The sequence below is a fragment of the Euprymna scolopes genome, chromosome 1, assembly GCF_053919585.1.
Source record: "Euprymna scolopes isolate OS-2025 chromosome 1, ASM5391958v1, whole genome shotgun sequence".
NCBI classification, from domain to species: Eukaryota; Metazoa; Mollusca; class Cephalopoda; order Sepiida; family Sepiolidae; genus Euprymna; species Euprymna scolopes.
In genome coordinates, this window is record NC_136482.1 from 9,140,893 (window position 1) to 9,167,655 (window position 26,763).

The window sequence follows — 26,763 nt, forward strand, 5'->3', positions numbered from 1 at the left end:
TAAGATTTGTATTTTCTGGATTGCGGTTCTCATGTCTTTGTCGGTGTAACCACAATGCAAAAATCTATGATGTAACAGATAAAGTATTAAGTGAAATTTAGTTCGAAGTAACACTTCTGGGGGTTAAAGGTTCAATCCTCAGCGCAGGCGATACTAAGAATATAATTGGAAATAACTTAAGATTTCTCTACGCAATCATGGCTGGTGGAACAAGAGCATGCTACCCCCATGAATCAAATAAAGGGCACCTTAAGAATGTTGTTGGTTACATATGCCGAAATGTTCTGAGAATAGCGCTAAAAAATGAGAACAGTAGTCTGAATAATTCAAATAATACAAACTGTGGAAGATGTTACTATGAGAATGCTTCCTTGCAGGCTACAACATGATCGTCTTCAAATTCTACATCAATAAATACTTGTCATGCACTGTATTTATAAATAATCAAATTTTGTTTGGTCAATTCATCATCATTTTTATTTTTCATCATTAGCCTGACAATTTATCTATCTCAATTTACCAGTAAGTCTTATCCTTGAGTAGCTTTGAGCCTTGATAAGTGGTGATTCATGTAAAAAAAAAAAAAAAAAAATGCATAACTAGCAGATCATTCCTACCATATTTGAAGCTTATTAGACTAATAGCTTACGACCTTACAGACAGACCTTATTAAAAATGATGGTCAAGTCAGAGACTTTTTCATGATATTTCCTGTCTTGAAAAAACAAAAGTATGCCCATCTTATCTTCATTCAAACAAATAAATTCAGTAAATAAAAGGAAAGGTTGGAAATAACGTTTTAGTGCTGAACACATATTTGATCTAAATAAAATCAAATGAGGGATAAAAAAAATCTATAAAACGAAATGCCTGTTTATAGACTCAGGAAAGGTTTTGATCCAACTTAGCATTGCAGATAGTGTCATAGGCTATGTAGAGTTGACCTAAGTCTATTTTTAAGGTCATAAAAGGTCAAAGAAGCCATTTAGAACTATAACCACAAAAATAAATGCTGAGTGACCTTAAAAATCTGGAACTGAGTTTGATTAGACTTGACGTACCAGTGAATACTTGTAATTCAGTAAAGATAACATGACATTTAATATACGCCCCCACTTCTTTCTCTCATGTATAAAATATGCTTTCTTGATTTTTCTCATTTTGAGAAGTTGATTTTTATATCTAAACTAGCAAGTCGCCTGGCATTGTCCGGTCGTAAAATACACATGACTATTATATTTTAATTAATGCATATTTCTTATTTATTATAAACAGAAATACTGTAGGTATTACACGTGATGTTAAGTTCTTTAAAAAAAAAAATGAAGTAAAAATAACAAAACAAACTGAGACATGTGTATGCAAGTATTGTTTTTTCTAAACAGTTCATTTCTTGTAAGTCGAAACCAAAACTTAAAGACAGTGAGTCTAGTACAATAACCATTAGGCCAGCTTGATATGATCTTTAAAAAGTGTTTACAAACTTACTTATTCTTAACATAAGGAATCTGTCATGTGAACGATTCACGCATGCGCATTTGTGAAGCAGTTGACAAACTGATAAAAATCCTGACCCCCCCCTCCAAGTGCCAATTTTTCATTTTTAACCCTTAGCAGCCCTTTTTTCCAGATAAAAACAGATTAAAAAGTTTTCCACATATCTGAATACACTATATACATTTTAAACTTCTGCATGTTGGGGAAACAGGGAAGGAATTCCAAAGTCCAGCAGACAGAAGGAAACTATTAGAACAGAAGGCTTTCCAACATTTAGGAACCTCAGTAATGAAGCAGTGGGATTTTGCTGCTTGTTGAGTTGGTCTGGAGTATTTACGTTGAGGGAGCACAAGTACTATGAGTTTATCAGAACACATTTTATTAAAGTACTTGTGAAACAGGTATAGTGATACAACATTGTGGTGATGGGACAGGGGTTGGAGCTTGTTTGATAGTGCGAGGACCGATTAAATTTGTGACTGTTTTAGAGCCTGTCTAAGATGGAAGAGACTAGTGGCATAAAAAAAAACTTTGAAGTGAATCAATTTTATTTTTTTTTACATGTTTATTTCAATCTAGGTTCATTTTGACACAAACAAGTAATTTCTCAACAATAAACACAAAATTGCTTTTTAAAAAAATCCAAAGTTAGCATTGTTTTAAATTAACAAAGAAAAGACTAAGCAGAATGTCATTGTTTATATAAACACTGTCAATGGCTGAACAGCTTTCCATTGGCTTACATATAAGTAGGAGGGGTATCTGTAAGTGTAATGTAAATCATGATTGGAAAAACTTAAATCCAGCCTTAAGGTCAAAGAATTCGTTTCTCACGGAAGTAGGTTTCCAATGAAAAAGTTTGAAGTAATAAATAGAGCAGCATAAAAATAAATGGGTCGCCGGAAGATGAGATCCGGATCAATTAGGAAATTGTTTGGCAGCCTCTGCTTATAGCATTGTTGTCAGCAGATATCCAACGCTGATAAACTCAAAGTGGATCAGTTCATTTCCGTTGAATAACGGGGGGGGGGGGGGTGACATAATATACTGTAATGCTCATTTTTCTTTTTTCTTTTTAAGAGGCATGTTCGTTTTTATTAAGAAACTAGCAGGGGTACCTGGCATTGACCGGGTGTAGGTGAAAACAGCAGTAGTGGGGGTGCCCGGATGTGCATAGGTGGTGTAGTAAGGTGGGGGGGGATCCAAACAACAGTAGGCAGAGGTGTTATAAAAAGTGTTAGTAGACGGGCAGGTTCGCTAAGGAGAGGAGAAAAAACCTGATGTCTTGGTCAATGTCTCCATGGTGCAACCGGAGGTCATGAATGTCAGAATTAAGCATAGTTAATCAAAAAGGGAACAATGAATTGCTAAAATGGCAACGCAAAAATCGACCCCTCCTTGTACAAAACGGCCGAGTTTAGAGTGAAGGAATTAATGTTTTTTTTTTTGCCAATTTTTCAATATTTGTTGTTCGAAGGATCAAGGTTTAAAATGATATCGGTTTCGTCAGGTTCCGTCGCCTCTGTCGAAAGTTTTTGCGAGACATAGAAGCACACACACACACACACACACACACATTTTGCACTTTTATATATTAGACTAGCCTGGGTGCCCGGTGTTGCCCGCGTGTTTGGACGTGTGGAGCAAAAAGTGGTAGTAAGCAGGCAGGCTCGAACTTGTAACATGAAGGCGGAAAAGAAAGTGAAAGAAAATCCGATGTGTTACTGCTACTCCATGACGCGGCCGGAAGTGTAAAGCATTCAAATTTAACGTAGTCAAGATGACTTGCAGAAATGGTGTTGCTTTTAAATCTCCCACAAAAGCAAAGGTTGTTTTTAATGTGGTGGAAAAATCAGCTTCCCCTAAAGGAGGGTACTCTGGCAGTATGAAGGGTTTTCCCTAAATTGACCAATTACAGAACAGATACTACCCGGCTCGAAGGCCAGGGGGTTGCATTCCAATAAGTTTTGCTTTATTTATACGAAAAGACAAACAAACACTGATGACAGCATGGTGGGAATTTTGTTTAACTTAATCAAAAAAAAGATAAACAATGTCAGTTTGCGAATGCGAGATACTACAATCTGGGAAGTATGCAGAAACTTCTTGCGGAACCTAACCGACGCGAGAAGCCCGATGCAAAAAGCCTTTCGTGGACATACACAAATACTCACGCCCATTTTGCATATAATAGTTTGCGGGGGGTGCCCGGCGTTGCCTGGGTGTTTGGAGATGTGTGTGTGTTGGGGGGGGGGCTAATGCAGAACAAAAGGGAAACTTAACCCTGTTTGAATATTAAAAAAAAAACGATCTTAAACTTCTTAAAAAAATAAAACAAAAAAACAGCGATTTCAATATTAAAATGGAAAAAAGAAATCTTTTGTAGTGTAAAAGAAAAAAAACAGGGGTTGGTAGCAGGTAGGCTCGAACCTGGAGCCTTGAGGCCAATAGGCTGACTACATACATACAACTGCGCTACGGCTACAGAAGCAATGTAAGATGTTAAATTTAGCGATTAAAAAGTGAATGAGTTCAAACAGGTGCTTGATTTTATCGAGGTCAAACAGAATGAAATCCCGCAGTTAACTATTTCTGCGAGACCGTTTTTTTTGTTTTATTTTTTCTCTACCCAACTTGTTGGGGGGGAGAGTCCAAATGAATAGCAATTGTCTGATATGACGGTTTTCACCAACATTGATCAAAGTGCTCATTGCTTTTCTGAACGTGCCACATGAGTGGCAAGGTTTGTTTCAGTTTCGCTTTTTTATAGTGAAAAGCCAAAGACATGCGTGGCCAATAAATATGGTGAAAATTGCGCGTAAAAGTTGCCTAAATTAAAGATACACGCCGAGTCGTTTTGTAAATCTTAGATATTATCACCACATAAAAAGTTATAAGAATGAGCGACCACCCCGAAAAAAAGCCTTTGCTGGACATACACAAAAAATGCACACACACACATTTTGCCTTTTATATATATATATTATTTGTAAGGTAAAATTTGTAAAAAAAAAAAAAAATTAAATTAATTTACTTCAAAGTTTTTGCTTTTTTTTTTTCATTCTTTTAATGACAATGTAGACATGATAGCAAATATCAAATTGACAATAAAGTTCTTGCGGGTTTTAACTTTTAAATTCTGATGAACACATCTCAGCTCCAACAAAAATTCATTGATCGAAATAAGCACCATCAGAATCAAGACACTTGCTAACACAAAACAAGGGTATTTATGCCAATAATGTAAAAATCTTGCATTCTGCTGGCGATGAAGTCACTGAAGGCGTTTTTGATATCGCTTAGGTTTTTAAAGCATTTCTCATGCAGAAAGTTGTCAAGATGCTTAAAAAAGTGGTAGTCGGAACATGAGAGGTCTGGAGACTGTGGCAGATGAGGTAGAATTTTGTAACCCAATGCATTCAACTTAGCAACATACAGTCTGGCATTGTCATGGAGGAGAATTGGGTCTTTTCTGTTGACTAATGCTGAGTGTTGTTGTCGAAGTTTCTGGTGCATTTCATCCATTTGTTGACTGTGCTTTTTCACCGTAATGGTTTCGCCTGCATTCAAAAAAACTGTAATGGATGAAACTGGTCACAGACTGCCAAACAGTCAGCATGACCTTCTTTTGGTGCAACTCTGGCTTTGAGAAGTGTCATGCAGCTTCGTTGGTGTCTAATGATTGAGCCGAGTGTCACTGGTTGTCATAAAGAACCCACTTTTCATCGCAAGTCACAACCCGGTTGAGAAACAAGTCATTTATGTTTTGTAAAAGAAGGGAAGATGATACTTCATTACAGCATTTCTTTTGCTTGTCGTTCAATTCGTGAGGCTGAGGCACTCAGTTATCAAGTTTTTTTTTTGTCTTTCCAATCTTTCTCAAGTGGTTGGAAATCATCGTATATGTTATATCTAATCAATTAGATTGGATTGGCTTCGACTAAGGCTCTTAATTGATCGTTAACATCCGATGGCCAACCACTACACTCATCATCTTCAAGACTCATTGTTGCCACAAAATTTCTAAAACCATCATTGTGCTGTGCGTTTAGTAGTAGTTCGTGGGCCAAACGCTTTGTTGATATCACAAGGTGTTTCAACAGCTTTGTGGCCTAGCTAAGAAAATTGTGCAAAATTGCTTTTTACTTATCTTGTATTCAACGTTCTGAAAAGACATAATTATTTTAAAACAATTATAATTTAAACGATTAAATAAAGCAAGAAAACGCTCTTTAAAATGATATATAAAGTAAATATATTATAATGAAAACTTATTTGAAAATACATCATTTAAAATTAAAAATTCTGCCTGAACTTTCTTCTCAACCTAATAATATATTACGTCATTATGTCTTAGGAACTCCATTTACACCCCACCCCATCCGTTAACTCTCCAGAGTATCAGAGAGAATCTAACAGCCGCTGCATCTTGCTCAAAGGTAACCATAAATTTTGCAATGCAAGGGTGTTTCTCTCCCTCAGATATTATACATACCCGCTTACCTGAATACGTGCAACACCTAATATAATAGTTATCCATTTGATACTGGCCGGGCTCACCATTGCTTAACTTTAATGATCTAATGAGGACCAGTATGTCAACATGATGATACCGTATACATACACCTGTGCAAATCACATCATTCTCAACAGTTGTTTGCGTCCATGCTACTTGATTGAATCAACCTTAGATTGTAAATGCAGGATTTAGATTCTAGTTGCACCAAAAACTGCTGATTTTTTAGTACTTGTGCAGTTTAATCAAGACATAAAAAAATGAAAATATCGAAAAAAAGGTTATATTGTACGTATCCGTTTTGGACTGAAAAAAAATTTCATTTAATTTAATCGAGTAGTTTTTTTTTTTACCGTAGAAAAACACGTTCTTATGAGAGCGCGTTGAAGTCAGCCATTTTGAATTTGTTGAACACGCCATGGGGAGATAACTTCAGTTAAAGCGCCATCTTTATTACTAGCTTTTCTTCCTAAAAATCAAACCTTTTGTTCGGTATCATAACAAATTTTTTTTTCGCTGTAAAAGAAAAACTACTTGATGAAATTAAGTGAAATTTTTTTTTTGGAAAATTTTGTTCCATAACGGATACGTGCAACATAACTTTTTTTCCATTTTCATTTTTTTAATATGTTGATTAAACTGTACAAGTACCGATGTTTCTATGTGGGGGGAAATATTAGCAAATTATTTTTGCCGCAAATGAGACTTTCTATCATGCCAATGTCATTCATACCAAACAAAAATAGACCCTTTCATCATGAATTCAACGTCAGCTTCGGACTACACCACTCTTACAATAGTAGCTTTTGTTTCATATGTGCCTAAGCTTTCAACTTGCATTAGTCGTCTTCAAGAAAATGAGGATATCTTTTGTGACTTTTCATGCGATTGTGTTGCAATAAAAAAAAAATTGATTTCCATTATTGAACATTTCATTTCATATATTATTTTTCAGGGGGTTGAAAAAACAAGGATATAAGTGCAAAGGTATGTATTATTTGCATTATTAATAACCGGCGTGTGTGTGTGTGTGTGTATATATATATATATATATATATATATATATATATATATAGCAATTAAGCTACACAGGATTTTCTATGTTTCATCCTTGTGAGGATTTGTTGGCAGGCATATAAGTGAAATTGTCTGTGTGTGTGTGTGTGTGTGTGTGTGTGTACATTTCCCTAACAAACTACTCAGTCAATTTTCAGTCTACAGACTTGAGATTTGATGTAGCAGGTATTGAGATTTGGGAAAATCTTTTTAATCCATTTTCGGCCAGAAATTTGGCTGTCAAGGGGTCAAAGTTCAACAATTTGACCTTTGAAAACTCTACCAAACTCCTCTGCCAATTTTGGGTCTAAACACTTGAAATTTTAAGATGTAGGTTACCTAGACAGGAGTCAAACTTTCTAATATGCACATAAAGTTATGAACAGTACATAGGGCCCGAGCAAAGCCAGGCTGAATTGCTAGTTTATATATATGTAGTCATCCACAGACAGACTGTTTTGCTGCATCAAAGCTCTTTGGTGCAGATAGACTAGCAACTACCTCTAGCCAGGATTGAAACTCAACCGCCTAGAAGACAGTCAGCACTTCTAACAGTTACGCTATTTGGCTGCTGCTAAAATGTATGTGAAATTACAATGATCAAACATTGTCTAAACTTCATTTTTTGTTTTACACAAACAGCATTGCATTATATGAAAATATATGGCAATTAAGCTACACAGAATCTTTTGATAACCTACTATTTAGAGCCATTCACATATTTAGCACTGTTGCAGTAAATACTGAAAATTGATACATAACATATTATATCTCCTTATGAAATTTTATGCGAAGACATGAAATAAAGCTAAAAACAACTTTTGTATACAATGAATTGTATAAAAATTGTAAAGTTTAGAATTATTAGTAAAAAAAAAAAAAAAAAAGAAATAAACTTTACTGTCTTGTCCAACAAGTTTCAATCATGATTATCCATCAGTGTTTGTTTTATGATATGCAGGGATACTTTGGTGATTGTTTCATCAGTAGGAGGAGTGGTCCTGAACAGATTTTACACTCACGGGACCATCATTTCTAGATTTTAATCTCTGGTGAATTCTCAAAAATAATTACTTAGGCTCTTCCTTGACCGAAGCAAACCATCACTCTAAATCAGGGTTGTGCTAAGAAAGAAGTGTTTCAAAGTATAATTTTTACATGTATTCACGCAGGTACAGCCTGGAACGATAAAATTGTCGCCCTAGAAAAGATATGATTCCATTTCTATTTGATGAAAACCAGTTTTCTTACTTTGTAAACAATTTGCTTAAACTGGGCACTTGAATACAGTAATGCCAATGCAAGCAGATTGGGTTGATCATCATCTGATGGGTTGAGGGTACCGGATAGACAGTTCCTGGCTGCTGTTCCCGACTGATAGTACGGGAGTCCTAACTCTTTGGTAGCGCTTAGAGCGGCTGCTCCATCAACAGTTGTATACTATCGGGATGTTTGTAGTGCCATGTTGCGCATGGGAAGGGACCCTGCACTCTTCCCTGGTGGGCTATCCTGAGGCCACAACCCTAGTAGATGGAGGGACAGCTGATGATCTGCCTGTGTTGCATGTCTTGTATTCTGCATAACAACTTGCTCAGCACGCCTTACCTAAACTGAAACTCTTAAAAATATACATGACAGTACATTAAAAAATTACGCACAAACCAGGCCAAAATTCAAACAAAACCAACCTGCCTTCTCCCTTGAGGCTTGCATTTACGAACATCCATGGGTTTAGAACTAATTTAGCTGATGTTGAAGCATTTCTCCTAACAAACACCCCGGATATCTTAGCACTAAGTGAGACTAACCTACACTCCTCCATCCCCTCTAACTATTTTAATATGCCTGGATACCTCCCACTCTGCCGTAAGGACTCTGACAGACATATGCATGGGCTTGAAGTCTACATTCGAAACACCTCCCCTTAACTAGAGAAACTAAACTAGAATCGGACGATCAAGCCTTTATGTGCTTGCAACATAATATTAGCTACTTTTATTTTCTCTAGCGCTCTCCCTCGACCCAGGACTGTACCTTAATAAACAAAGTCTCTGACAGCATAGATACAGCACTTTCCCTCGACACTAGCGCACAAGTGCATGTATTTGGTGACTTGACAACATGCATCACTTCTAGATCTGTTTCTGACCACAGTTCCCGATGATTGTGTAACGAATGCCCACAGCCCTCTTGGGACGCCGATCATGCAGTGGTAATAGTTGAAATCGCCCTAAACTCTAGAGCCAAAACTGAAGAGCCACTGCTCAAAACAACGAGATATTATAAAAAGGCTGACTGGGAAGCCATCAGGGACCTCATCAGGGATGCCCCATGGCAAAATATCTTTTACCTTCCTGCTGAACATTGCGCAAATGAGACCACTGAATGGTTCAAAGTGGCCATTGAAGCATATGTTCCCACGCGCAAATTCTATAGCAAACCCCACTCTCCCCAATGGTTCACTTCTACTTGTGCAACTGCCGTAGCGCAAAGGCAGCATGCATACCGCAAATTTAACAGAGATAAGTCCAGTTCAAACAGACAGAAGTACATAGAAGCCAGAAATAACTAAGAAAGAAATAGCGACAGTTACAAAAGAATTTACTGAAACCACCAAAAAACACATTGAAGCACAGAAATTAGGAACCCGAGACTTCTGGAAAATCTACAACAGTGTAGTAAATAATGGGCAATCAACAATTCCCCCACTATCCAACAATCATGAGGTTGTTTGCTCTGCAACTGAGAAGGCTAACATGCTTGCCAGACGGTTTGCCTCCAACTCTACACTGGACTCTGCTAACCACCTCCTCCCTGACTTTCCTTTGCAGACAGACACCACACTAGACAATCTGAAAATCACCCCTGCTCAGGTGCATGCTATCATAAGAAAGCTTGACACTGCAAAAGCATGTGGACATGATCTCATCCCGGCTGTGCTATTAAAAAAGTGCACCGCCGAAGTGGCTCCAGTTCTCTCCAAACTTTACAACAAATGCCTTAATGAATCTTGTTTCCTGCCTGCTGGAAAACTGCTTCTGTAGTGCCAGTTTTCAAGAATTCTGGTGAAAGAACTGACCCAGTAAATTATCAACCCATTAGCCTCTTCCCACTTTTTGCCAAAATATTTGAGACCATAATTAACCAAGCTCAAGTCCGTCACCTTACAGATGCTAAACTTCTGACTGACCAACAATATGGATTTAGGAAAGCCCGTTCTACAGCAGACATCTCAGAACGTATATATCATTCACTGGGCAAAGCGGGAGAGGGTAGAGCGGTAGCTCTAGATATATCTAAGGCTTTTGACAGGGTACGGCATGAGGGTCTTTTCAAGAAAATCAGATCATACAGCATCACTGGAAGAATACATAACATAATTAGATCCTTCTTAGATAAGAGAAAAATCCAGGTTGTCGTTGACGGGCATACATCTAAACAATATGATATAAATGCAGGAGGGCCTCAAGGGTCTATCCTCTGTTATTCCCAATATTCATAAATGACCTCCCTGACAAAATTGTCTGTGAAATGGGTATGTATGCTGATGACACCACGCTCAATAACAGACATGACAGGAAAATAAATGAACACATATCTAAAGAAATGGCAGAAACACTGGAGGATGACCTCCAATCCGTAGTGGAATGGGGACAAAAATGGATGGTCACCTTCAATGCTGCCAAGACTAAACTTGTTTCCTTCAATAATTAAAAGAAACCTTCTCTACCGCCAATAGCAATGGCCAATGACTCTTTATCTGAAAGTACATCTTTTAAACTCCTCGGCCTAACGTTCACAGGAAACATGAGTTGGAACAATTACATTGAGAACATTGCCAGGACCGCTGTGAAGAAGGTAGGTTCTCTCTACCGTGCTAGAAAGCTATTAACGCCTGAAAGTATCTTATACCTCTATAAGGCTACCATTCGCCCATGTAGGGAGTATTGTTGTCATATTTGGGCTGGTGCATCTGCCACTAGTCTCTCGCTCTAGACAAGGTTCAAAAGAGAGTCGCCAATCTGGTAAGTCCTGATCTGTCAGCTAAACTTCAGCCTCTGTCCCATCGATGAAATGTTGCATCCCTCTACCTGTTCTACAAGTACTTTAACAGTGAATGCTCTGACGAACTGCAAGCACTTGTGCCCCATTGATGTAGGTTCCCCCGACAGACCCGTAAAGCAGCTAAATCCCACTCCTTCACAGTAGAGATCCCTAGATGCAAGAGAGCCTTCTACTCCAGTAGTTTCTTCCCCAGAACTGCTAGACTTTGGAATTCCCTTCTGGGTCCCTGCTTCCCCGACTGTACTGACATGCACAAGTTCAAGTGTAACGTGAACCAACATCTTGCTGCCCAAATTCCTACACAGTACCCCTGATGCTGATGTTCCTAATAGTAGCCCCCTACACCAAAGTGGCAATGTGCCTTGTTTGGGGTGAAAATGCAAAAACAAAAAAAAATTAGCCAGTACAAATCCCAAAAGCAATCGGAGCCTTCTATCATGTCTGAAAGTGACACAATGTTTAATGAGCAAGATTGAAGATGCACCGCTGTACACCTCATGCTTTCTACCCTCAAAATGCAAATCCGTAAAGTTCAATGCTTGAGAGCACAGCTTAACAAAGGTTATGATCATTGATGTGGTTTCAAGTGAGGGCCACATCATGCCACCTCATGTGTTCAAAGTCGGCTTGAAAGTCAGTACCAAAATATACCAAATGTGATAAAGAGTGTGGTGATCTCCTGGTACAATCAGGTGGTCACTGGCAGACCCTGGATGTGGCAGCAGGACTCGGCACTGATCCGCAAGGCTTCAAAAGGAGTGCTACAACTTTGTACCCATCTCTCATCACCTCTCCCCATCCTCCCCTGACCTGAATCTACTGGATTCTTCGTTTGGTCATATGTCGAGAACATCACCAACATGACCTCCCACAACACTAAACCCAGCCTGATCACTGCCATCCGCTGAGTATTCACCAAGCTCCTGCCGACATTTGTGTAAAAGGCATGCTCCAGTTCTGGACCCGTACCGAGGTGGTGATTGAGGCTGAAGACGGCTACATTGAATAGATGTCAGCTCTACTACATAATCAAGTTACCTGATTAATTTTTTCAATAAAAGTTTTAAAATAAAGATGTAATGTTGCTTTCTTTTGGGTGACAAAGTTATCGTTCCGCCCTGTATATTGTTGAACAACACTGAAACAAAATCTGTTGAACATTTATGACTAAAACTTGGTGGACAAGTAAGAATGTATTTGTACCATAAATATGGTTGGATTTGCAGAAAAGGATTGTGAATTTTATTAATGATTCTATTGGTGTAACTTTATTTTTTTGATAGCATTTGAGTCACTTTGTATATATAAACTAGAATATCTGCCTCGGATTGCGTAAAATTATTCCCATAAGAGAACAGTTTTGCACCACTTTTATCTCCTGAAATTCAAGATGTAATAATACTAAACCTTATGCCTAGAATCCTTATTCTAATTTTGATGAAAATCCATTATGCAATGATCTAGAATATGTTTAAAATTAAAGGCTTAAGCTTAAGCTGTAATTGGTGACAAATGATTATGGATCAACTTTAATGCATCAAGATGTGACACAAGGTTGGAGAATGAGGGGAAATTCAACTCCTTTAAGGTTCTACTTTGGTTGGATGCAAAACATAGCTAAAAGTAGCTCTGTCAGCATTCCCTGGTAAAGGCACCTCAGGCAATCAGCAATAAACTATTTCACCCTCCTGAAGAAAGTAGTAATCCTTGGTAAGGTGCAGTTCCTTGGATCAAATCGAACCATACCTCATTCAGAGAAAGGGTCTAATTGTTCAAATCAGCGTCTAGGTTGTCAGAATGATGTTAAAGCGAACTACAGTCTGTATGTTGGTATAACGATTCGTATACATCCAATTATTCTTCCAGACTTTTCGGACACATTACAATATATGTTGTGATTCAACATTCAATAATCAAAAAAATGGTTGATATGTCATAAAAATAAATAATTTAATTTTGTTTCTGATTTGGAATTTAAATGAAATAAAATTCCTTGTGTTTTCTTTTTAATGTCTAGTTTGTAACTGTGCAGTCCATAAAAAATGCCACGACAAAATCCTGGGACGGTGTCCACGCAGTGCAGTCAACAGCCGAGAAACAAAGGTATGCATCTATTATAATAATGTGTTGTATATAATATAGTTAATATACTTCTTTTTTTTTTTTTTTTGCTTGTAATCAAAACACAAGAACAAGAACATTCTGTTAATAATTGAAAACGGGTTGGATTTTATAAAAAATAATTTTTTTTAAATTGAATGTTTATTAATTTGTATAAATTTCTGAGGTAATCTAAACTTAAAATAACTTAATTTAGATTTAATTAATATATTTACTTTAATATATGAGGTGCTTCAATAAGTTTCCAGACTTTTTTTTGTATTGGTACTTTTATTAATATAGTACACACAGCCTTTGAAGTAATCTCTTTCGGGTGCAATGCATTTGTTATACCGTTCCAACAACTTCTTGAATGCCCCATGGAAGTCCGCTTGTGTAAGCATGTTAATGACCCACGTCACAGCTTTCTTCATCTTCTCAATTGTCTTATAAGGACAGCCTCTAAGGTTTTCCTTGAACTTAGGGAATAACCAAAAGACACAGGAAGCAAGGTCTTGACTCTAGGAATGGTAAGCAACTGTCTTGATGCCCATCTTGTTCAAATAGTCTTTGACAAGGATTGAGTTGTGGACTCGCGCATAATAGTAACGTTATTTACAATTTTGAATGTGGTTGCGGTGCCAACTACTTGGGTCGAATGACATTAAGATTAGATGGAAGAATCCAACAACATGTACCCAGTAAAATTAGGAATGGAACCTACTGGGCAACGGACGTTGTTACTAACACATACAGGTCTTCAATTACTGATCATTTACTTAAAAACCCATCTTGTGCAGCGAACTTTTGCACGGACTCTTTTTCTATTCTTAGTCGTGCTCATTCACAATATCACCATAAGATCTTGGAGACTATTCACGTTCGACTTAGAAAACCTTCCCTTTGCAAGCAAAGGGAATGTTCCTGGGTTTGAACGTGATTAACCTCTAGGGTATTCGACCATAACGCTGTTTTATTTTAATCGTTTTCCCACTTTTTTTTTTCTCCCTGTAAATTGAATAAAACGCAATTTTAATCGCTTTTTCATTCTTTGTTTTAAAAATTCCCTTGATACAGCTTAGAGAAGCGAGGGTCGAAACCAGTCAGCTGGTTCCCTATTCTTTTTCTTTCCTCTCCTGTTCCCCTTTTTCCCCCTTTTTGGAGAGAAGATTAAAGGAATATATATCTATCTATATTTATATATATACAAATTTACTTTTAATCATGAATCATAAAAGTCTTCCCTTCCTAATTGCAATATATATATATATATATATATATATATAATATATATGAAAACAAAGGTATGTAGTGTTTACCGGATATACGCAATGGTAAAAATCAAACTAAAATAAATAACAGTATTTATATATATATATATATATATATATATATATATATATATATATATATATATATATATATATATATAATTTAGCTTAAAATAAAGAAATCAAAATAAAAATCCCAGTTAATCATTTTGTTATATTTCTTTCTTTTGTTATAATTGCAGATGCTTACAGAAAGATTCAAAATTGACGTTCCCCATCAGTTCAAAGATAACAACTACATGACCCCAACGTTTTGCGACCATTGTGGCTCCTTACTCTACGGCCTATTGCGGCAAGGCCTTAAATGCCAATGTACGTAAAAATGACCTTTTTTATTTTCCATCACTTTTGATACGAATACTAAACAGAGAAAGATTCTTTATGAATATTCAACATTCAGTAAAAATTGAAACAATAACAACATGCATTTGAAATTTGAGATTTGTTGTCATTCAGACTCCAGTGGTTATTGTCATTAATGAGGCGAAGGTGGAAAATAAAGTGTGAAAAAAACCTGACACGTTACCCGCTCGGCCAGCAAGGGAGAGTAACAGAAAAACGTTTGAATTTATTTAAGGATTAAAACTGAATTGACAGGTGCCCGTATTTAATGAGGTAAAATAGAAATCCCGTGGTTTACTTTTACTGTGAGGCAGTTTTTTTGGGTGTGTTTACACAACTTTGGCTGGTTTTGTTTCCCCAAGATGTTTGGGGGGGGGGGGCAGCTCCCTATAAAAAGGGATTGTCCAAATTGAATAGCATTGTCTGATATAAAGGGTTTGTTTACCCCGCATTAATCAAAAGCTGATTGCTTTCTGGTCGTTCCTGGCTTTCGTGTCGGGAACGATTGCCTTCGCTCCAGATTAGTTTCACTTTTATATGAAAAAACGGAACCAACATGAGAGAAGCTAAAATAGCATGAATTTTGTAAACGTCAATGTAAATAAATCTAGATGCAACGCGTGTTTGCAAATCGTAGATATTATAATCTAGGGGGTATATAAACAGTTCTAAGAAAGTGAAAGAAAACCTGACGTCTTACCCCTACTCCATGATGCGACCAGAAGTTCGGAACATTAAAATTAGGGAAAATCAATCCAACCAATATGATTACTTGCAAAAATGGTTTGCAAAAAATCAACCTTTCTTTGTAGAAAACTACCCAGTTGAGGGGTGAAGGAATTAATGTTTTTGGACAATTTTTCAATATTTGCTGTCCGAAGGGTTGAGCTCCAAAATGATATCGATCTCGTGAAAACCCATCGCCTTTGTCAAAAGTTTTAGGCAGACATACAAAAATACATACATTTAAACAGACAGGTGAGATTTATATTATAGACTGGGGGGGGGGGGGGGTACCCGGCATTGCATGAGTGTTTGGAGGTGTGTGTGGTTGTTAATGAAAACCTAAGAATAAGCGAAGTAAAAAAAGAAAATAGAAAAACGAACGTTAAAACTTATCTGAAAAATAAAGCAGGGGGTACCCGGGCGGTGGGTAATCAAAACATTGAAAAAAAAACTAACGTAAGGCAAACGAACGATGGTAAATGTAAAATCGAAAAAACAAAAACAAAAAAGAAAACAGAAAAACGAACGTTAAAACTAAAAATCAAAAAAAAAAAAACATGTGAAAAATGGCTTAAATAAGCCTGTTTCGATATTAAAATTTAAAAAATCGGTGGGTACCCGGGTGTTTTTGGGTGTGTGTTTGTACGGTGGGGGGTGTTAATGAAAACCTAAGAATAAGTGAAGTAAGAAAAAAAAAAAAAAAAAACGAACCTTACGTGAAAAATGGCTTAAATAACCCTGCTTCAATATTTAAATTTAAAAAATCGAAAAAAAAAAAGAAAAAGATATCTCACACCACGATTAGAACCCAAAACGTTTAGATAATGACCCAACACTCTAACCAACTGAGCTAACGTACATGAAATTGTGTCAGTTCTTCAACTATTTAAACTAAATCAGGTCATGACGTCATCTGACACATGCGTAGAACTGATCTCGTCATGAGAGGACGGTTTTTGTTGACACCCCCCCCCCTTGTAGAAAATTGTTGATTTCAGGGTGAAAAAATTAACGTTTTTGGCCAATTTTTCGATATTTTTCGGGCGAAGGATGGAGCTTCAATATGATACCAAATTTGTTAATTTTTGTTCTGTCTGTCGAGCGTTTTTAGCGGACACACAAGCACACATACATACATACATTTTCGCTTTTATATATATAGATGTTTTATTTTGATGTCCTTCTACCACATACACACATGCACATTTAAAATGAATGAATCAGATTCCTCTAAGAATGAGTTGGCATAATAATAATAATACTAAATTAATACATAATAATAATAATAATAATAAATTAATACACTATAATAATACTGAAAAACCAATTCTCACTGACAAAAACTGGCCTAATTGACCCCCAAAGAATAAATACATTTTTCTAAATCTGACATATATCTATGTCAGTCACCTTAGGTGGGTTGCACCAGCTTCCTCCGAAAGAGAGTGTCAAGGGAAGATTAAATTCACAAATAGTTCCCATTCGCATGTATATCCCAGTTAGGGAAATGATGACGTTAAGTTTTTGAAATTCTTGCAAGGTGTCAACATCCTCCTGCATACAGCCTCTGGTATTCCCAAGTGGTTACCCATTTGGTACTGACCAAGCTCAATGTTGCTTAACTTTGGTAATCTACTGACAATCAGTGTGTCAATGTGACATACAAACATACACATGAACGATTGCCCTTAAGAAGATAATAGAAAAAAATATTGAAAATGTTTGCTTGGTCCATAAAATGTCACTTCATGTTATTGTTATATATTTTCAATGTCTGTTGTGTTCAATGTAAATTCTTTTTGATTTCATATCATTTTATTTGAGTGAAGAAACCGTTTTTGTCTTGTTTTTCTTTATCAGCATGTGGCATTAATGTCCACAAGAAATGTAAAAAGTATGTTTCGAATTTGTGTGGCATTAATCAGAAATTACTGGCTGAGGCATTACACAACGTCCGTAAGTCAGGAGCGCCCAAAAAACCGTCCTCTGGTAAAGGCAAACAGGAGGTAAGAAAAACCACTTTTTGCTTTTTTTGAACCTCAGTTTTCATTTTTTTTTTTTTTTTTTTTTGAACCTCAGTTTTCATTTTATTTAATTTTTTTTGAACCTCAGTTTTCATTTTAATTTTTTTTGAACCTCAGTTTTCATTTTAATTTTTTTTTTGAACCTCAGTTTTCATTTTATTTAATTCTTTTTTTGAACCTCAGTTTTCATTTTATTTTTTTTTTTGAACCTCAGTTTTCATTTTATTTTTTTTATTTTTTTAAACCTCAGTTTTCATTTTATTTTATTTTTTTTTTTGAACCTCAGTTTTCATTTTATTTAACTTTTTTGAACCTCAGTTTTCATTTTATTAATTTTTTTAAACAATTAAAAAAAAATTCGGGTTTGTTCAGACCCCTCCCCCTGCACTATTAAAAAACAAAAGAAAAATATGTACATACACATGACAATTTTCTAAAATCTTGACTTGGTGTTATCTGTCTTGCTCGTACAGAATGTTTTCAAAATGGCATTGCCTTCACTCCATTTTGTCGTTTAGCCATACAATTTGATATTTTTATTTAAAAAAATAAAACTACTTAATCTGTTTATCTTATTCTTTGGTGTACAATATTTTCTTTTTGTCATGGATAGATTGTACAGATTTTTCTTTACCTTTGTTTTTGGGATCGAATTCTGGCCCAGCATAAAAAGATTAAACATTTTCTTTTTGATTACTTGAATTTCTGTATAAACTGTGGCAGAGAAACAATAGCATAATACAGATTTTATTATCCTTATGGGACAGAATCCAAGGCAAAAGATCCGAGCATATATGAAATCTAGTAAAGCTTCTTTCTGAATCTAAAGCCTCTTATGACCAGTGATTAACTTCAAATTTATAGCATCAATAAAACAGGCAGTTTGAACCACCCATCAGTGACAGGATGCTAGTGTGTTATCAGTCGGGTTAGGACAACAGAATATTTTTTTCATTGTTTTGAATTTTGAGTATGTGTTGATATCTTATATGCTATTATATAGAGTTATGTGGTTCTCAGTTGATTAACTGAGTTGGATATATACTCGAGAGTCAAAACAATAAGAATATTCTGTTGTCCTAACCTAGTTATCAGTTTTACTGCCTAAGAAAGTGAGTACTAAAAAGAAACTTGATAGTCAATATGATGAAAATGATAGAAATAGTATTCGGATGAGAGAGAGATAAAGAAGGAACAAGCCATTTTCGGGGGGGGGGGGCTTCATGGAATAAATAAACTTTGCTGTTTTAAAAGATCCGCTGAAGAAAATAAATATTTTTTAATATAATTAGGGAAAATATGGTGTGAATATTTCAAACATTTAAATGTACTTTTGGGTATGATTTTTTCTTGTATACATTTAAGCAGACAAGTTTTTGGTGGGAGTTGGCAGTGACTAATATATTTTTTTGTATTTTTGCATCTTCTGCTTAAAAGTTTGGTGTTGCACCTTAGCAGAATGATGAGAATAATGGAAATAGGATTCTGGTGAGATAGGGAGATAAAAACGGAACAAACCAAAACTAAAATAAATAGTCAGTATAAAAATGTAAAACCTTGAAATTGTGGTTATAAAAAATTTTTCAATGGAGATCAATTTAATTCAGCTAAATTAAATTAGCTTAATACATTGACCAGATTTTACGTTCAAATTATGTATCTCTTAAGACCCTCTTTTCCCACTCTTGTGATCCAATATTGTGTTATATCATAGAAAAAAGAACCATGAAACAGACAAAATGTAGATAACTACTGTATTAAGTAGTTTAATAAGAACAAATAGTAAATGTTAGTACAAGTCCATGTTAATGGAATACACATTGTCCGCACACTTTTTTATATCTCCCAGTGACTAGAAGTCAAATGGTACATGCCACGCCACAATACCTTGTTTATATACAAAATTTCAAGTTTCTTTTACTCTATTTTGCTATTCTGATGAGAAAAGTATTAATTTTAGAAACTCCATGGATTAAGGAAAAACTTTGAACATTCATCTTTTAAGTTTTTATATATATCTATACAATAAATTCCACAGCCAAACAACGTCGTAGCCCACAAGAGCCATGACAGTCAAAGAACCGGAAGTCCAAGACTCGAGTTTCGCCCTCATTTAGGCTCATCAGTTAGACACATCCGAACTCAGGATTCGAAACCCGAGCCTCTTGCATGCAAGGCAAACACTCTACCAACTGAGCAAATGCCCTGCACACAAGAATTTCTATTAACCAACACAGATCAAGCAAACCGCGCCGAAATCAGACTGTAAAATGAACCTACTTCGTCTCGACAAGGGACGCGGTCATCCAACCAGCTAATAACCCCAAGCCGATGTCTCACAAGTAGGAGTGCGAGTCAAAAAAACCCAAAAAAAACTCCTACTTGTGAGATATCGGCTTGGGGTTATTAGCTGGTTAGATGACCGCGTCCCTTGTCGAGACGAAGTAGGTTCATTTCACAGTCTGATTTCGGCGCGGTTTGCTTGATCTGTGTTGGTTAATAGAAATTATTGTGTGCAGGGCGTTTGCACAGTTGGTAGAGTGCTTGCCTTGCATGCAAGAGGCTCGGGTTTCGAATCCTGAGTTCGGATGTGTCTAACTGATGAGCCCAAATGAGGGCGAAACTCGAGTCTTGGACTTCCGGTTCTTAGACTGTCATGGCTCTTGTGGGCTGCGACGTTATTTTGCTGTGGAATTTATTATATACAATCTCTCACATTCTGAAAATCATATATATAAAGATATTTTCTTTATTAGCTTCATGTAATATATTTTAATATATAGTTTTTCAATAATAAAAAATAATGGCATAAGACGGATTTTCCACGTTTTTTAATTCAATAACATTTTTTTATGTTTTTTGTTATGTTTCTGTTAACTTTAAATATCTCATTTTCTTTTATCAACATTTTTTTTTTTTTACAAAATCCTTTACTATTCAAAAAAAAACAAAAAAACCTTTTGATCTATTTTCTGAGAAATATACTTTTGTCTCTGGTGAATTGTTTGGTGAGTTTTTTCTAATCAACGAAACATTCTTCAAGACAGTTCATAAAAAAATATGAATGAGAATTAAATACATCTTCTTGCTTTTAAAATGAATAATGAACATTTTTGAACATATGAATAATGATTGATATATATATATATATATATATATATATATATCTATATGAATCATTATTCAACATTTTAAAAGCAAGATGTATTTAATTCTCATTCATATTTTATTCATATAAATAATATTATATTCATAAAAAAGTGGATTATATATATATATATATATAAAATCCACTTTTTTTAAATTCAAATTTAATAGGTCTCCTGATTAAAATAACAGCTGCCTGATCAGGCATAATTAAAAACAAAAATGATTATATGTCTGTTAATATTTTGTTATTATCTATATATAATATCTATATATGTGTATATATATTTTTTATAGAGCACTTCCGGCAAGGCGAATACAGGAGAGGACTCAGATTCTGATGAGTATATGCATTGGGATGAAATGTCCTCGCCGTCTGCGCGAAAGTATAAGTTGGAAGACTTCAATATACTCAAGGTGTTGGGCAAAGGTAGTTTTGGTAAGGTGAGTATCACTCTAGTTATAATTCTAAATTCAAAGTAAGTATATATATTAACTGGTCATTCAGCATTGCCCGGTCGTAAAATATGCTTAAAAATTATATTTTAATTAATGCAGATTTCGTATTTACTATATCATATTGGACCCAATATATATAATGATTTAAAAAGTTAAAAAATATGCGCCACCACCAAGAATTGAAACCCAAACATTTAGCTTACGATTTACTTTTTCCTTTAACATTAATGCCTGAGCTATGAAGACACGTTTGTTGCAAGACTAAAAAATTAAAACATGAACCAATAGCTATTACGTTATGCATGCATATTCATAATGTTGTTGTTTGACCTTCACCTGGCAAATTCCATTTTTTTAATTTTCACACTTTTGTACCGATTTTCCCTGGTTAAAACCTGAATATAAAGTTTTGCATGGGTTTGAGTACCCTATATATTAAGTTTCATGCCTGCAGACCGAAAACTGGCAGAGGAGTTTGGTAGGCAATGTTTTTTAAACAAACATATATATGTATACATAAGTATACAGGGTGTCCAAAAAGTCACTGAAGAGTTTTGAACTTAAATAGTTTCTTTATTGTGATAATATCTTTCTGTAATTTTAACACAATCTGACTAAGACAATAGGAAATGAAAAAAAAAATGCAAAATTCAAACAATTTTTATTTATGAAACATAATGTCTTTTAAACGTTGCCCATTTTATTTTTCCATTGACTGCACAGGGCACATGGTATTATTTTACTCAAGGTTTTAGATGCCATGCTGAAAGTCATTTAGTATAAATATATCAGCTTTCATCACAAAATAGCTCTTTTTTTTTTTTATGTTCAATTTTGCTGTTTTTTAGGTAATGCTGGCGGAGCTTAAAGAAAACCACACCTACTATGCTATGAAAGCCCTGAAGAAAGACGTCGTATTGGAGGATGACGATGTCGAGTGTACGATGATTGAGCGACGGGTCCTGGCTCTTGGTGCACAACACCCTTTCCTTACTCATTTGTTTTGTTCATTTCAGTCAGAGGTTAGTCGTTTGCAGGGTCGCAGCATTTTATATGTTTCTCATCTGTTATACCATCTATCGATATACTATTAAAATTCTGTTGTCTTATTTGTTTGTCCCTAATTACACTGAATGACATTATTTTCGGACGTCATGAAAACAAAATGAGGATAACCATGCAGATTGGATGAAATCGTTGCAGTATGATGTCATGTTTTAAAATGGAAAGTTAATGGGTTGTGCTTTTGGTTGATTTCAAATTGTAATGTTACTTAATCGGTGCTGATGAGACAAATGGGATTTTGATCATTAAAAAAATACTTTTATCTTAGAAATGATTGTACAACAAAAATATTGTTGATGTTGAATTCCTGGAATTATTATATCATAATGTTCAATTTGTATATGATAGCTCTGATTGACCTACAGGTTCAAACATTGAGCTTTGTTGATATCTATAGTATTTTTAAGTATATGTTGCTATAAGTTTGACTTACTGCCTTATATTTTTCGAGTGTGATTAATGTTCAATCATTTAGACACTATCTAAATTTCTTTATTTTATATATATATATATATATATATATATATAATATACACACAATATTTTTTTTATTTTAAGAATTTATTATCATTTTTACCTGGTACTTGTTTAGTTCAATCAAGACATTAAAAAATTAAAATATTGAAAAAAAAATTATATTGTACGTACTCGTTATGGAATTAAGTTTTTATAAAAAATTTCACTTAATTTGATCAAGTAGTTTTTTTTTTACAGAGGAAAGTCAACTTTTATGAAATTGATCGTATCCTGTCATCTTGCTTATTTTGCAGACGAGGAAGGAGGTGCCTTTAAATGAAAAAGTAATTAACAAAATAAAAACTTAAAAAGGGATTAAAAAAAAAAAAAGAAACTCTGTATAATAAGTGAAAAAAAAAAAAATTTATCTAGGTATTTTTTCTGCCCATGTTTCAAAAACGTCTTCAAATTTTGACAAACCTTAAGCGGTGATGGAGTTATCTCCCTTGGCGCTTCCTCCTCCTCCACAAAATAGGCAAGATGGCAGGATGCGATTGATCTTATTAAAATTTGATTTTCCTCTGTTAAAAAAATTAAGTGAAAATTTTTTATGAGAACTTAATTCCATAACGGGTATGTACAATATAATATTTTTTCAATATTTTAATTTTTTAATGTAACTTTTACGTAGATAGTCTTCAGTAAAGTAAATGAGGTTAATGTTTTAAACCCAGTTACAAAGTCACTTTTAATTCTACAGCTTGGTATTCAACCTCTAGGCTACCATCAACATAGGAAAGAATAAAATTTTAATTCTGTATTTTGTTAAATCAGCAGGACATATACATTATGCATAGACTGATAGATTATAGATTTTTGTGGAGCACCAATCCTTATTGAAGGGGACAATAACAATACTTTTAATTTAAATGTTTAGTGTTCCATGTTGGAAATGATAATTACTGCCAATTGAAGAATTCAAACTTAACTGCAAAGTCAACTTTGACTCTGCAAACTTATATATATATATAATGAATTCTTTTTATATACAAATATTATTGGCTACATATGTACATGTTTCAGCTGTAACTATAGGCCTGATGAGGCTGGATTTCAAAAGAAATCACAGCCGAAACATGTATGTACATATGTAGCCAATAATATTTGTATAAATAAAGAATTAATTATACAACTCTACTTATTACTGAGCAATATTTAATAAACACCAATTTCATTGGATTAACATCTAGGAAATCACAGCAATGCAATATATATATATATATATATATATATATATATGAAAAAAGTTTTTCTATTTTTTTTTCATAATATTATTATTTTGTATTCCTGCACGTCACCAATTAAAAACGAATAAAGAAAAGCTATAAGCTTTTATACTTTTCGCATTCTTTTTTATTCATATATATATATATATATATATATATATATATATATATATATGTCTTATTTATAGTATTCCGAATTTTATGAATATATATATATATATATATATATATATATATATATATATATATATATAGGTTAATATTTTTCAGAGGAAAAGCAACAATGAAGTTTGAACACAGTTAATACAAGAGTGCTCGATACCAAAGTAGGGCAAGATATGCTTATGGACTAAACTTTTGTATACGCAATATCACCTGAAAAGTACTCTAGTTACTTGTAACTGACTGACCAAAATATGCTCATGAATGTGTAGCAACATATTAATGCTTATGTGAAACAAATAAAAAGTATATATATATATATACACACACATACACACACACACACATATATATATATATATATATATATATGTGTATATATGTGTGTGTGCTTCTCATCATTAGGTTTCAAAATACATAAGTTTCTGTAATCGCTCTTTACCTATATTTACTCCCTATTGAAGTGAAACTTATATAGTTTTATATTTATTTTTTTATTTTGTTTTAAATTTATTGTTATGCTCCACTCTCAAGTGTTGAGCTTCATATATTTTCATATCCCTATATAAAGAATTTATCTAAATTCTTTAAACTCCCTTCATTAAATAAATTTTTGTTCTTTTTTAGTCACATCTGTTCTTTGTGATGGAATACTTAAACGGAGGTGACCTGATGTTCCATATTCAAAAAGCACGAAGATTCAGTATACAGTTGGCCATGTAAGCATCTTTTTGTTCTCTACATGGAATTATTATTCCCCTTGTGTCGCCTCATAGTAAAACACTTTCTTATCAAACAATGATGATCAAGTTTTAACATTCCAACAGCCATTTTTTTCGCACTCCAGTTCAGATTTATATGACAATGCCTTACATTTTGGAATTTATCATTATTTATATTGTTTTTCTTTGAACTAGCATAGTAAAATCATAAATAGACTAGACTTTTAGTCCATTAAAAATGGACAAAAATTATAGACTCTTTACTTAAAATGAGTGCTTCATGCAAAATTAATGGTTGAATATGGTTAAATTTGTGCTTATTATTGCATTAAATAATGATCCTATTAATCCCTATCTGTGGATTAAACGGATACCATAATACTCGGGCCGCTTTACCTCATCATAATAAAGGTCCATATAAAATTTCAGCCAGATCGGCTCCGTAATTTCTGAGGGAAAAAAAAGTAGAATGAATAAATATATATTCATTACGGTACAAAACTAGCCAATGGTAAGTGTGGGATTGCGGCACAGAAAAACAGCAATTTTCCTCCTTTTTTTTCATTTTGTTTTTTTAAATTTATATTCCTTTTTATTTTTTAATCATTTTTTTTTTTTAATTACTATACCTGTTTTTTTTATTCATTTTTTTAATTCATATTCCTTTTTATTTTTTATGCCTTTTTTTTTTTAATTCATATTCCTTTTTATTTTTTATTCATTTTTTAAAATTAATATTCCTTTTTATTTTTTATTCATTTTTTTAAAATTCATGTTCCTTTTTATTTTTTATTCATTTTTTTAATTTATATTCCTTTTTATTTTTTATTCATTTTTTTAAATTCATATTACTTTTTATTTTTTATTCATTTTTTTAAATTCATATTACTTTTTATTTTTTATTCATTTTTTTTAATTCATATTCCTTTTTATTTTTTATTCATTTTTGTTACATTCATATTCCTTTTTATTTTTTATTCATTTTTTAAAATTTATATCCCTTTTTATTTTTTATTCATTTTTTTAATTTATTTTTTTTTTTATTTTTTATTAATTTTTTAAAAATTCATATTCCTTTTTATTTTTATTCATTTTTTAAATTTATATTCCTTTTTATTTTTTATTCATTTTTTAAATTTATATTCCTTTTTATTTTTTATTCATTTTTTTTATTTATATTCCTTTGTATTTTTATTCATTTTTTTTTAATTCATATTCCTTTTTATTTTTTATTCATTTTTTTTTTAATTTATATTCCTTTTTATTTTCTATTCATTTTTTTTAATTTATATTCCTTTTTATTTTTTATTCATTTTTTAAATTTATATTCCTTTTTATTTTTTATTAATTTCTTTTAAATTCATATTCCTTTTTATTTTTTATTCATTTTTTAAATTCATATTCCTTTTTATTTTTTATTAATTTTTTTTATTCATATTCCTTTTTATTTTTTATTCATTTCTTTTAAATTCATATTCCTTTTTATTTTTTATTCATTTCTTTTAAATTCATATTCCTTTTTATTTTTTATTAATTTCTTTTAAATTAATATTCCTTTTTATTTTTTATTCATTTTTTTTTATTCATATTCCTTTTTATTTATTATTCATTTTTTTTAATTCATATTCCTTTTCATTTTTTATTCATTTTTTTAATTTTATATTCCTTTTTATTTTTTATTCATTTTTTTTTAATTTATATTCCTTTTTATTTTTTATTCATTTCTTTTAAATTCATATTCCTTTTTATTTTTTATTCATTTTTTAAATTCATATTCCTTTTTATTTTTTATTCATTTTTTTTTAAATT

The 26,763-nt window shown here is 33.4% G+C and overlaps 1 protein-coding gene across 5 annotated transcripts in view; it reads left to right on the plus strand.

The window, feature by feature from the left end:
- The window catches only part of LOC145277731 (protein kinase C delta type-like), a 433,752-nt gene that overhangs the window by 390,298 nt on the left and 16,691 nt on the right, over positions 1-26,763 (plus strand). For all 5 annotated transcript variants that reach the window (XM_080129566.1, XM_080129474.1, XM_080129666.1 and 2 more), the window contains 7 exons: positions 6,969-7,000; positions 13,152-13,237; positions 14,748-14,877; positions 17,494-17,639; positions 21,102-21,248; positions 22,112-22,285; positions 24,860-24,951. In XM_080129566.1, the coding sequence (XP_079985692.1) occupies positions 6,969-7,000; positions 13,152-13,237; positions 14,748-14,877; positions 17,494-17,639; positions 21,102-21,248; positions 22,112-22,285; positions 24,860-24,951 (807 nt within the window). The remainder of the gene's footprint in view (positions 1-6,968; positions 7,001-13,151; positions 13,238-14,747; positions 14,878-17,493; positions 17,640-21,101; positions 21,249-22,111; positions 22,286-24,859; positions 24,952-26,763) is intronic.